Source organism: Procambarus clarkii, chromosome 8 (genome assembly GCF_040958095.1).
Source record: "Procambarus clarkii isolate CNS0578487 chromosome 8, FALCON_Pclarkii_2.0, whole genome shotgun sequence".
NCBI classification, from domain to species: Eukaryota; Metazoa; Arthropoda; class Malacostraca; order Decapoda; family Cambaridae; genus Procambarus; species Procambarus clarkii.
This window is the reverse complement of record NC_091157.1, coordinates 12802391-12816900: the sequence shown is the minus strand read 5'-3', so window position 1 is coordinate 12816900 and position 14510 is coordinate 12802391. Positions and strand designations below refer to the sequence as shown.

At 40.2% G+C, this 14510-nt stretch overlaps 1 protein-coding gene across 2 annotated transcripts in view; it reads left to right on the top strand.

Annotated features, from left to right (window-relative positions):
• Positions 1–615: 615 nt before the first annotated feature.
• Positions 616–14510, top strand: part of LOC123759585 (major facilitator superfamily domain-containing protein 6) — a 58831-nt gene continuing 44936 nt past the window's right edge. The window contains exons 1-4 of one of the 2 annotated variants that reach the window (XM_045744694.2): positions 616–727; positions 8371–8542; positions 10218–10595; positions 13164–13464. In XM_045744694.2, coding sequence (XP_045600650.2) covers positions 8485–8542; positions 10218–10595; positions 13164–13464 — 737 coding nt within the window. In that variant the 5' untranslated portion in view covers positions 616–727; positions 8371–8484. Of the gene's footprint in view, positions 728–2280; positions 2487–8370; positions 8543–10217; positions 10596–13163; positions 13465–14510 lie in introns of those variants that run through there. The other variant, XM_045744693.2, reaches the window with a different exon arrangement.

Here is a 14510-nt window from a genome sequence, read left to right as displayed (position 1 = left end):
CCGGGATCCTCTGCATCCCCTGTTTTCCTTTTCACGGGATGACATTCAGGCAGGCTCAGGCGACACTTTTGTTCTATCTTGCTATGCTTTTGTGTTACCTTTGGGGGTGCTCCGCCGGAACCCCCAAAGCCAAGACATATTAACAAAAATTGTCATTAGTGTAAATGCAAATAATGCAACTTTCAGTTACTAATTATAGATTTAACGATTAATTGTAATTGAGTTATACTTTATAATAGCTATTCACTAATATTATTTCAGGATAATAATTCATTGTTATTCACTAATCTTTATTAGTCACATAATTATTATCCACTATCTATTCTAGTCGCCATAATTAGCTATTATGCTTCGTCATAATTAATGTTTATTATTATAATTATTTATTATTATAATTAATTATTTATTATTGTAATTAATTATTTATTATCATAATTAATTATTTATTATTATTAAAATAAAAAAGTCCTCCACTGTGCGCGTTTTCTTCCAACCGCAGAAATAGTTAATAATCTAGTCAACAGATGGCGGAATTATTCTATACCTTGTATTGGTGGTATCTGGCAATACTTAAGTAAACAGATTTGTTTAATTGTAGACCTACATGCTAATTACTTAGATCAGTTTCGTCGCCCCTAAATCAACACAACAACTTAGATCAGTACCTGTGTTCGAAAAATACACCGTTATTGTTTGATTCGTTATTGTAGCAAGAACTTCACTTAAGGTATGTAAATTGATGTATTGATCAATTAGTTTAATACAGTCAAGTAAGATAACTAAGAGGTAAGATAATATCTAACTTATTGAGCAAGTTAGAGGATGTTGATCCGGATATTTTCTTCAGAAGCTCAGATGTAACACAAGGAACAACGGTTTCAAGCTTAACAAGCCACAATGTAGGACTGAGAACAGATCATTTTTCACCCACAGGGTTATTAACCCATGGAACCGCCTACCCGCCGAAGCTGTAACTACCAAAACTGTAGTTTTAAAATATACCCCAGCTGGAAAAGATGAAGGCAAATGGGGGGGGGTCCTTCGACAAGCCGCCAGCTTCCTGTCCTCATCGAAGCCACTAGGGTTAATGGTCCTCGGGGGGAAAAAAAAAACTATATATTTATATATCCCGGTATAACCGTCAGATTCGTTCTGGACGCATAATCGAGAATTCCTGGTTCGAATCCCGAACGGGACAGAAATGGTTGGCACATTTTCCTTTCACCTAACAGCAAGTAGGTACTCAGAAGCTAGTCGGCGTCAAGTTCAAGTTCAAGTAAGTTTATTGAGACAAGAAAATAGATCTCAAAGGGATAGAGTAGCTTAGACTATTTCTACCCCCTTCCACTTCAAGTCCCTCAAGGGGCGCACAAATTCAGTGAGTACAAATACACAAATCACAGTACAGTACAAGAATCCTTTTAACCCTGGGGGGGGGGGGCTGCTATAAGCCAAACGTATATGAATATACTCTGGCTTCCTGTCCCCCAATACGGTGAATTATTATAATATATAAAATATAGAATTATATAAGTATTATATATTTTGTGCATACATAATTCTAAGTTTATTTATATATACAAAAATTGTATTAACAAGCTTAGGTATTCACAACAATGTGCTGCTATCCTATTCTATATGAAAGATTGCATACACAGTGTAGATCAAAAACTAGCTGTAAGTTCATCTAATATTCCCATCTCACAGGATGGTTAGTCATACCTATATATACACATAAGGCGGGAAGGCATTGAGTTACACAGCACCGCTCCTGTGCCAGGTAAGTTCGCTACGGGCTCACCATAGCCCGTGCTACTTGGAACTTGCTCCGAGTAGCTGAATCTATAACAACGACAAACGGGCATTGAGTTTGAGAGTACATAGCATTGGATGTCTATCCATTTTGTAAAGTCACTAACGTGCATAGCGTTTCGGGCAGGTCCTTTATCTAACATAATTTTAAATTGGCAATGTGTAGCAAAATTTGAAGAATATTAAGAAGTACATTATAAGAAAACTAATAGATACATTGTAGTAAAATTTGAGGATTATCAAAAGGTACATTGTAGCATAGTTTGAGTATTATTAGTAGGTATAATAATTTCATAATAATTTCATAATTAATTTCATAGGTATAATATATTTCATAATATAAGCTGATATTGATTACAAAATTACGAAAGGTTAATTACCTGAATAAACATCTGAATCTGAATCTGAATCTGAATTACGGACGAACGAGCGTGAGGTTGGCCGTATGGCTCAAAGGTAAACAAACAGGCCTGGGGCCGATCACTGGCCTGACGCTCTTCTCTAGTGCTTCGTGCAGTGCCACAGCCGCCGCCTTGAGTGCCACAAGCACACCACCAATAGTGTTGCGTTAGAAATGGATTCACAGCGAATAAAAGCCCACCAACAAACCTTTTCTGCAGGAATGTTGAAAACTAGGCAGGTGGAGGATAAAGGCAGATTACCGGCTGCTGTAGGTAGGTAGACTCACTAAAATTACTATTATATTTTACTTAATTATATATACTGTACGTGTATAAAGTACTTTGACGTTTATTTGGGGAGCAACAGCTTCAAGCTCAACAGGCCACAATGTACTGGTACAGTTATGTACTATGTACAGAAAACAGATGCTATATCACCCAGAGGGTTTATAAACCAATGGAACTGCCTACCCGCTGCAACGGTAAATGCCAAAACTATACTTAATTTTAAAATTCAGATCGATAAAATCATCGGCACAAATGGGGAGTGGGGGGGGGGGACTTTTAACAAGCCGCCGTCTTCCTGTCCTCGCCGAGGCCACTAATGAGATAGTGGTCCTCGGGTAACTTTGGGTAAATATTTTAGACTAATTTGAGGATCTTTATGATGAGCCTTTAATTGGCCTCGTCTTGTCTGTAACGACTGTAACTAGGATGGATATACAGGCATGTATGAGGTGCTGTGTTATTGACATACAGGCTTTTTTTTATATACAGTATTGAACTATATGCTACAATGTACAATGTGTTATTTTATTATAGAGATCAATGGGTGCATCATTCATTTACATGCATTTTAAATTGGTGTTATTTTAAAACTGGTCTATGGGCTGCTATGCTACTCTTTTAAACAAACCTAGCCTAGCCTACCCATGCCTAACCTAGTCTAGCCTAGCATAACAAAAATAAGACGATATATTTTCAGTTTTTCCCTGAATTTACCCGAATGCCACCATCCCTCTGGTGACTTTGATGGGGGGAGAGAGCCAGTGGCTTGTCAATGATATTCCCCTTGTTCTTGACGACTTTTGTCTAACTGGATTTTGAACTATCTTGGCATTTATGGCTTCAGTGCATAGATGATTCCATGGGTTTATATCCCTTTGGATGATAAACATATTAAGTCCCTGCCAGTTTGGGTTCTGTTCCCCAAAGAGTACCAATGATGTCATTATTAGTCGGCTTAATATAATCTATGCAACCCTTGACAAAAATGAGTTCCCAAATTGGCCTCTTCAGTGACCTGAGAAAGGCCTTTGATACTGTAAACCATAACTCTTAAACTTCATTACTATGGTATCCGAGGCCTTGCTCTGGACTATGTTTGTTTCTATCTCTGTGACGGACAACAATATGTAACTATCAATAGCATAGCTTCCCCCACTCTACCATTGACAGTAGGGATGCTACACAGCATCTTGAGACCTCTTCTATTTCTTATATATATCGTTGATTTGCCAAATGTTTCTAAACATTCTCAAACCTATATTATTTGCTGATGATACTACCTTCATCTATTCTGACCTCCACACACTAAATAATATTGTCAACAATGAATTAAAAAAAAAAAAAAAAGTCCACTCATGGATATCAACCAACAAACTTACACTAAACATAGAGAAGACCTACTACATTTTATTTTGGTAGCAAATCATCAAATCAGATTCAACTTCAGACAGACAATGTTAACATTACAAGTTCACCATCACCCAGCAAAAATCTGCTATCAGAATAATAACAAAGTCTGCTTTCAGATAACACTCGGCCCCCTTGTTTAACTCCCTAAACATGCTAAACATAATCTCACTCCACAAATTCTCTTGTGTCAACTACATTTACAAAACCCTGTTCTTAAATGCAAATCCTGCTCTGAAACTCTCCCTGGACAGATGTAATAGGACCCATTATCACCACACCAGAAATAAATATCTCTTTGATATCCCCAGAGTCAAACTTAATCTGTGTAAACACTCTATGCAAATAAAGGGACCCATTCTATGGAACTCGTTCCCTATCGAATTGAAAAGCTGTCCAACTTTTGCGTCATTCAAAAACAATACTAAAAAGTACCTAATTTCATCTTCATAGTTTTTTACCTTTTGCTTTAAAATTGCACTGTATCTATTGCTACCCAATCTCCCAATCTTTATGTACCCAATCTGAACATCTTTATCATTGTAATCATTGCTGTCTTCTTATATGTGCTGTCAATCTGCTGTATAGTGTCTATTAATCTTGTTTAAATTACCAATCAAGCTGTCAATGTAATCAGAGCTTTAATATACCAATGTGCTTTAATATACTTACTAATCTCTCTCATCTCATTTTTTTTTCTTGCAATGCATTTATCATTTTATTAATTCTGATAGAATTTACCTACTTAAAATTATCTGTTAGATTAACCCTTAACATGCTTGGGGTATAATATCCTTTCTTCTCCACAGGCGCATGTAATTTTGAAAAAAAAAAAATATTTTTTCTTCCTAACCTGTTAATTTGTGTTCACTGATCACGGGAAAAATAATAAAAAAATCGTAAGTGGCATATATTGCCCGCTATAGGGCGGGGAAGTCTGGCAAAAAATAGGCGCTGACTCAGCATGCGTCCCAGGCAGTCTGTTGATCGCCAGCTGTCAGGCCGGAGTTGCCACAAAGAGATAATTACCTAATTATTTCAATGTCTCTGATTTTTCATAGTTTTTTTGCTGTAATATTATTCAATAGTGTGTAGTTTGATATATTTATATAATAAAATGCGTGAATCATCGCTGTACTCAAAAATATGGTGTGCTTATTGTTTATTCAATTATGTTCATCAAACAGTGAACAAATACTTTGTCTGTTATTACACTATATACACAGGTTATATATAAGTATCTGCATGTTTTGTTCATCATAACGAACCAATAAGTAGATTTATGTGTCAAACAGTAACGAGGAGTGACCGCCGTGTACCAGCCAGCCACTCACGCCCTCCCTCAAGTCACCTGACTCACCCACATTCTCCTCCCACAATACTGTTTTTGCTTTTATTCACTATATACAGACGCTATATATAAGTATCTACATTCGTGTTCACCATAACGAGCCACTCTCGTTATACTATGCACTAATCTATCCCTATCTTCGCCTCTAGACACCTCTATGTGCTCTTATGTTGTTTTCTGGAATTCTTATTGTATGGTTCCCTGAAGATTTCATTTTGTACAAACACACTTTGGAACTTTTCATTTAATGTTTCACACATTTCCTTTTCATTTTCTGTGAATCTATTTCCCATTTTCAACCTCTGAATATTATCCTTTACCTGCAATTTGTTGTTTATGAATTTATAGAATAGACCTGGTTCTGTTTTACGTTTGTCTGCAATCCCTTTTTCAAAATTTCTTTCTGCCTCTCTCCTCACTGTCGTGTAGTTGTTTCTCGCATCTTTGTATCGCTGGTATGTTTGGGGGTTTGGCCTCTTCCTGTATTGATTCCATTTTTGTGTCTTTTGGTCTCTGGCCCTCTCGCACTTTCTGTTGAACCAATCCTGTTTCCTAGTTCTGCATCTGTTTTGGTATAAATTTTTTTGTGCCTTTATCATATATTTCACAAAACTTGACATACATCTCATTCACTTCCTTCCCTAGCAACAAGTCTGTCCAATTATACTCACTAAAAATTTTTCTAAGGTTGGAATAATGTCCTCTCCTGAAGTCATGTTTTTCAACTGCTTCAACCTCCTTATTTTCTTCCAGATTATAACGCATTGCATACTTTATTCCCAAAAAGACATGGTCACTTTTACCCAAGGGAGGAAGGTACTGAATGTCAAATATTTCTTCCTCCTTCCTGGTAAATATCAAATGAAGCATAGAGGGAACGTCCCCTTCCCTCATCCTCGTAGCTTGTTTAACATGTTGATACAAGAATGTTTCCAGGATGAGGTCTAGAAATCTACAGGTCCAAAAATCTTCTGTTTTAGCTAAATATGCTTTCCAGTCTTTGGATTTAAAGTTGAAGTCGCTGACTATCAACAGTCATGATCTATCGTTATCTGCTCTTGCTATAATCTCTCTCATTATTGTTATAAGACCTTCTCGTTTACTATCTAGCTCCTCCTTTGACCATGTGCTGCTTGGCGGTGGACTGTATGCATTTATGATCATTAGTTTATCATCCTCATGTCAGATCTCTAGTGCTATTATGTCATCTTGTGGATTGGCAGTCCTTATTTCGTTCACCTTTAGGTGTTCTTTCACCAGCACAGCAACGCCACCACATTTCCTAATTTTTCTGTCCCGTCTCCAAATTGAGTAGCCCCTTGGGAATATGACCTCATTTAAAATAACATCTTAAAGTTTTGTCTCTGTGAGTGCAACAATGTTTGGTGTCAGCAGCTGTATTACATCACTTAACTCCAGTATCTTTGATCTCACTCCATCTATGTTGGTGTATGCAATCTTCAGGAACTTGTTCCCCCCTCTCCTTATTCTTCACTCCTCCTCTCTCTAACAATTTTGTTGGTTTGCCTTTATGTACCACTTTACTGGTCTGCCTACCCCTATCACGTTGTAGAAAAAAGAATCGATTTCTTCTTCATTCCTGCTCTCGTTTAAATGTTTTGCCTTGGCGAGGTTCAGTTTCAGCTTCTCTCTGTCTTCTTTTGAAAGATCTCGTCTTAACGACCACACTTTCCCATCCTCATCACTTTGTAATTTTCAAGCATTCCTTAGTACTTCTTCCATCTGTTTGGCACTGTTTAGGGTAATCCTCAAAGGTCGATCTTTCCCTTTTATGCATCTGCCTATTCTCCTGTAGTCGCACACATTCTCTATGGTAGTAAGACCTTCCACGAGGCCAGCAATTTTATCTACTACTTTCGCTTCTTCTACAGCTCTTTCTGACCTAGATGTCATCTCCTTTTCTTTGCAACCAAAAATTATCAGGGACTTGCTCTGATCAACTGTGTTTTGCACCAACTTTGGGTTAGATGCCAATTCCTTTCTTACTTCCAGCCTAATGTTTGTTTTATCTTGGTTGCTGCAGTGTTTGGCTTCCTTTACTGCTTCTTCAATTTTTTTCCTTTTCCTTGGCCACTTTTGCATAGGTGAGTTGCATATTCTTCTTGCACTGTTCTATTCCCTGTGTAACTTCCTCCATCTGTGCTGACAAAAGCTGTTTCTCCTGTTGAATTTCCTTACCTAACCTATTGTAGTCATTTATGTTTAAATTTACTTTAACTTCTTCCAAAGCTATTTTTAAGTTTATTTTCTTCTTCCATGGCTTTGCAATTTGTTTCCAATTGATTCCTATCCTTGCACAAGTCTTTCACTAAACCCTCAAGACATAAAACTTTGCAATTCAAATGGTCATTACTTTCTTTCAATTTACTAATTATTTCTATAGGAGAGTTCACTATAGTATCTAATTTTACCAACTTGTTGTATAGACTGGTTATATCAATGCTTTCTTCATTGAATCCCGCAAAATCAAGCTCTATTTTGTTTTTCCTCTTGCCGGCAGCCATCTTGAATGTTCTTCTCCCCTGGAAACACTGGGGCACCTTTTTCTCATCCAATTTTTCACTTTCCTTGGCACATTCCTGTTATCTCGCCCATAGAACCAGCCAGAAATGTATCAAATATGTCAACTCGTGCGATAAATGTGTCAGGCGTTGTAACAATTTGGACCGTTTAATAAGTGCCTTACGGCCAAAGGGTAAAATTGCATCTCGTGATCTGGTGGCCCCCAGGCAGAGCAGGTGTCCAGATGACTTATTTGTCATGAGAGGTTCAACCAGGAGTCTCAAGTATCAAATTGTTGGGTTAAGGGCAGCTACAGCATTGGGATGCAATGTTGTTTTATATTATGTTTCACTTTCAAAGAAAGAATTCCATCGTGTTTAAAGTAAACAATTTCAAGTACAGTTTAAGTAATAAATGATTCTGAATATAATTTTGATGACATTAGATATTTGCATTATTGGATTGCTTAATAATGGCTATACTAGCAGTTTGTATGTTGTGTATAATATGGAGGGTATACAGATTTATACCTTTAAGATATGTACAGAAATTGATGCTGTATCTTGATTAGTAATTTTTACCTAACAGAGACAGCAAGATCCACAGTGGTGTTTAGAAAATTGTCAGATGCCTAGACAATTGGAGCTTATCAGTTAAAGAAGAACAGTGTTGTGTTAGTGGCAGCGAGACACGCCAGCAAACATGAAGATCAGCAAGACTTTATTACCTCTGAAGGCCCATTACTTCTGTTTCTTAGGATGTGAGTATTAATGTCTTCCTTTATTCTGTCCTGATCTGCCACCTTCAATAATGTATACTGGTATCTCATTAAAGGAGACCATCTAAACTATATACAGGTTACAGTATTTCATTTCATACATGGTACAGCAATGCTTTTAATTTTTAATCTAGCTCACAAAAGTGGGGAAAATGGGATACTGTATTGATGATTAATGAATAAAATTTTCAAATTAACTTTGAAATACACGAGTATAATATTAATGAATATTTTTTTTTAAATGATTATACTCTACACTGGTAAAAAGTCATACGCCCTCTCATGTCTGGTATATCAGACTTTCCTGTTTCTGGTTGTGTCCAGATTTATTAAATGGGGTATTTAATTTGCTTTTGTTTTACGTGCATGGGTGGGTTTCCCTACTTTGAATTCCTTTCATCCCTACCTTCTGCAGTATCTGCTTTGGATGCTTTGCCAAAGCTTTTTACTCTGCTCCTTTATGATGTGGTGACAGATTTATATGGTACATCTAACTCAACAGTGTCCAGTCACCTCTATGATTACATTTCATCACTAGTTGCTGATCATTTTCCTATTTTCCATGATATTGTTTCCCAAAGGGCCAGTTGATGAAGCACTGGCTGCCTCTTCAGTGTTAGCTTAGGTTTGGCAGGCATCCGGGTTCCTCCAGTTGTTAATTTTGTGGTAAGCTCCAGTGATGTGGTGTGATACTGTCTGAAAGTCCCTTCAGTTTGTTTAGGCCCTGGATGCTAGGTTGTTCCACTATGTGTCGTAGGGCCTTCATTGGGCTTGGTCTTTTCTTCCACACTTGGCACGATAGGTATTTCTGGGTTTTTGTCGTGGGGGTTTCCCGGTTTGCCCATTATTTTCTTTAGCCACAATGTGTCAATTTCCAGGATTCCCTTTGCATTTCTTTTTCATACACTTCCAGCCATGCTGTGCCGAGATCTCAGTCTCCTTAACCGAGCAGTGCATATAAATTAATATAACTTTCCCTCTTTTCATCTTAACTCTGTGGTGTAGGACAGTATTTCTCAAGCTTTGTAACCTTGAAATAATTCTGGATTGTACTTTAGATGAAAATACAGATTTCATTGCCAACTGAAAGGATATGATTTCTGCCTTTGCTCTTGATACTGGTTAAATGAGACAAATTAAATACAAAAGTGGCCGAAAAAATACATTTGCATATACTGTAACTAGAATTAGCCTATTCATCACTTGTAGAACTAGTTCTGCACACAGTGTGTGCGAGTGAACGATCCAAGTGAGTGAGCAAATGAGTGAACGAGCGAGTGAGTGAACGATTCGTGTGAGTGAGTAAATGATCTGAGGGAGCAAGTAAACGATCTGAATGATCTAAGGGAGTTACCTTGCATTACCTTGGGTTGATTCTGAGAGTCAAGGTTCCTACAGACTGATTTCGGACTAGGCCTCCTCTGACTACTCCACTGTACCAAGGAGTGAGTGAACTGATTTGAGAAAACCGACATTCTGTAAACATGCCCGAGTAAACTATATTCCCCAAACTCCTTCACCTCTCCTTGGCATATATTTTTTGTTTTAATAACATTGCATGCTATTTTGTTTATAAACTTTGTATATTAAGTGATTCAGTTAGGTATGTGATTTTAAATTCAGCTAAATTCATTTGCTTCTTTATCCTTCTTGGCAGGCATGTCACCTATCATACCATTTCTGATTGTGGTGGGGACCCAGCTGGGCATCCCCGTATCAGTGACGGGGTCACTGTCGGCCATCGCACTGATGCTCGTGGTGCTAACGAAGCCCATCATTGCCACCATTGCCGATGCCTTCCCTGCACGAAGGAGAGCCATCTTCCTCCTGACTCTCGTGTGCATGGTGGCCTCTTTCAGTTCCCTTAGTTTTATCCCACCCATGAAAGAAGTGTTAAGGGCGAGTGGAAATCTTGTGTGGGCCGATGATACTCTCACTGCCCAGCAGTGGCATGCCATGAAGCCTCCTTCAGTGTCTGCAGCAGCAGATTGGGAGGGCGCTAGAAGCCAACCTTTGCTTCAGACTCAAGATAACGGTAAGCAAGTGCATCTTCAACAAAATAAACATACAAATGACCACTTTGCATTAAGTTCTCCGTGTGTTTATATTATAGGAACTTCTTGTAGTCTGACTTGAGGCCAGACCTCCTAGTGACTTAGTGCCATTTCTTACTTCCATGCCTCAACATATCTACATCTACTCCATGTATATCAGGAAGCTTTTTCATCTTTAACCTAATCCTAGCCTCTCTAATTTTCACCCTGTCTAGCCTCCTATATCATCTACATGACCACTGGTCATCTTCCACTATTTCCACTGATTCTAAAACAGGTTTTTATGGACATTTCTTCACTTGTAACTGACTCTTAAAATATTTATTCCACCTATTTGTAACATCATGCATTTCTCTCAGCACAGTCTGCTCCATATCCTTCACACTCTCTACTTCCCTCTTTCCCATCATGACTAGCTTTAAGCTTTCTGTAAAATAGTTTCTTATTTTAACATAGTCCTCAAATAAGTCTCCCAACCTTCACTTCCATTACTTTTTTCCATCATGAACTCGTTTCCATTTTTTCTGCGAGGATCCCCTGCGGCTCACTGGAGCTGTCGGGCTAATATGCGATATATTAAACTAGGGCAATAGTCAATATAAATGGACATATAACTACACAAGACAGACCCTCACCAGGTGCGCCAAAAAAAAAAAAAAAAAAAAGTACAACATCCCCAGAGAAAACAGACAGAAACAGAAACATGTCCTTTTGGCTTGAATCTGGCACCTCGCGTCTTCACGTGTCTTACTCAGGTCGTGGTGAAGCGCCTGCGTCTGCTAGGGGTTCGGGTTCTGGCTTACCTCGACGACTGGCTGGTGTGGGCTTCCAGCTGGTCTGCTTGTCTACTAACCAGGGGTGCAAATCTTTCCCAGCTCGTTGAGTTTGGGTTCCTGATGAACTGGAGGAACTGTCTTGTCCCATCTGGTTCCATCCCAAGTTCGGACCTGGTTGGGTCTTGTTTGGGACTCTCGGACCACTTCCATGTCTCTCCCTCTGGAGGCGATGTTGTGGTTGCAGTCCCGCCTTCAGCTATTTCTGGGAGGTCCTGGGTCACTCGACGATTGCTCAAGCAGTTGTGTAGGAGTCTGGACTTCACCATGCTGGTTTACCTGCTAGGGCAGGTTTGGCTTCTGTGTCTGTTCTTGTTCGTTTAGGGATGCCCCATCTGCCTTTCTCACGATGGCTGGGATTAGTGGGGTTTGTCCTTCCGTTGGGCTCACAGCACAGTGCGGGAGTTGACGGTGGTTTGGCTGTCTCTTTGGAGGGTTTGGGTTGCTTAGGGCTCCACGATCTGGCCCAATTCAGACTGTTCTCCGGTGGTTCATTGCTTGAAACGCGGTGGTTCCCTTCGGTCCTTGTCTCTTTGGGGCTGGTTTCTCGGGGTTTGGCTCTCCATGCGGTTCATATCCGGGGGGTGTCCAACGTCCTGGTGGATGTCCTGTCTCGGTTCATTCCCATCCACAGAATGGAAGGTCAATGCTGACTCCTTCAGTTGCTTCAGTTGGACGTACAGATGGCGGTGTGTGATATTTGACTGTTTCCTTGGGAATTGGGGGAGTTCTGCCGCCCTGTTTGGCTTTCGGTTGTAATTTTCTTACCATGTGGTGTGTGTTTTGTTATTCCTACCTTTCTGGGTGCTTAACCCCGGTCGATGGCAAATTAGCAAAGCCCCATACCGCGGGGGTTTTCCAGGAGCCAATGATCCCTGTGCCTCTGAGAAAGAGCCAGGTTTTGGCTCGTGGACCCCGGTAGGCTGAACTCCATTGACTATTACCCTAGTCGCATATTAGTATATCGCATATTACCCCGATAGCTCCAGGGAGCCACCAGGGCTCACCCAGAAAATGGCATTTCATTACATTCAACTCTGGTTTTCTGGGAGGGGATTGAAGTAGATCTTCAATGCTACAGCCTAGCAATGACCATGCCTTGGGGAACACTGGACCTCTGAAGACACAAGCACTTCCTGGGACAAGGACCACTCTGATATAGCACTGCACTGTATAAAAATTGGACCCAACAAACATTCCACTCGCAGCCCTCACATGTTTTACAATATTTTTACATCCTTCAACACACACATAATCCATCTAACTCTTTTGCTTTAGTTTGTCTCCTTCCTTTTGCCTCAATGGATAAATATGTATGAACTTATTCCAAGAGAAAATATTTGATAAACAAACCTCTCTTTCTAAATTCACTTGCCGAGTAATCCTCATGACCATTTACACCTGACACACCCAACTTTCCAATAACTTCTCCATCCAGTTACCTGACCATTCCCAGGTCCAGTCATTAATTCTTTGGATGATATCATTGGTGCTTTAATTCAAACAAATGTGCTAGAGACGGTAGCTTTCATCATGCTGATGTGTCTTGTCTAGGAGTCGGCGAGCTTGGCTAGATTTTGGGCTAAGAAACTATGTCTTCAGGTCAGGGTATGTTTTATTAAAAAATTTGCCTAAAGTATTGAAGACAATTTGAACACAAATACACCATACCCTCCTATGCACCAAACTAATCCTTATCCATTTCTTTATTTGAAGGAGGGTGCTACATTGCAGAGGCATGGGACTGCACAGCATCCTGCAGTCAGCCCTGGGCATACCTCTTGCCCAACAGTTCCACACCAGACCTTAGACTCAATGCCCTGGCCAAGGACCACAGCCTAAAGGTTTACAACACCACTGAGGCTGTCTCCTCCCACACTTCCATTAGTAGGTCTCGTGAAGGAGAACTGTTTTGGAGGCACGAAGCAGCAGACGAGGCTACCGCTGGGGTTAGAAGCCGACTTTATCAGCTGGAAGGTCTCAATGTTTCCTGGGACTTACTGATGGCAAATGTCAGGTATTTTGTTTTGTCTTGTTCATGTATACAGAAACAGGACATGGATTTTGTTTGCCAATTCAGTTGTTTAACTAATCACTAATAGATATTTCTAGCAAGGGATAACTTAGTTTTCTTGGTTTTATTATGTGTACTTTCTGTGGGGCGCCCGTTTGGCGCCCTGGAGTTATCGGACTGATATACGCATATTAGTCTGGGGCTTCAGTCAAAGGAGTTCTGCCTACTGGGGACCACTAGCCAATACATGGCCCCCCTAAGAGAGGTGCAGGAAGCAATGGCCTAAGGAAACCTTCCCTTGTATTTAGGGGAATTCCATGTCTGCCATCGACTGGGGTTAAGCACCCAGAAAGGTAGGCATCTCAAAAACCCTATTTGGTTGGAAATTGCAAGAAACCCAAGACAGAACAGAGAAACAGAATTCTCCAAAAGAAGACGAAGGAAACAAGCAAACAGGCAAAAATAATTCACTGCTGCTGTGCTGTTTGTCTGTGAAGCTCTTCCCCACTGGAAGGGGAAGGGGGGAGCCCCAGACCCTCGCGCTGGCTGCCCACACCTCGATTCGTTGTCTGAAGCACTCTGGAGTGGTTGTCAACTCTGGCCTCAGTTTCCTGCTGGATTTTGTGTACCTGTGGTGTTTTCCTGCTGTTTGTGGCACAGTGGCCAGCAGTAACATAGTGTACTGGGGCTGCATGTGCTAAGGGCTGCATTCCCTAAGCATCCTGTAAGTATTACCATTAGGTTCTAGGGTTACCTTCCCTAGGATCATTGGGCCTTCACTTCCGTAGGGGTTCCTGCTGCTCGGAATTTACCCTGCTCCTGGGGCCAGCTGGGGTTTCATGGCCTTTGTTTGGCTCTGGATAGGAATTGTTGTTGCTGGTTGGGGCGCATCGGTGCTGCGCAACACGCATACCTAGCAGCAGCCGTGTTTCCTGTTCCTCCTGTTGTCATCGTACTTTTTTTCTCTCTCATTGGCAAGGTCTGCCTGGATTAACTATTCAGTCTACTTAGGATATTGTTGGTGGATCTCCTCTAGACTTCCTGTGTTT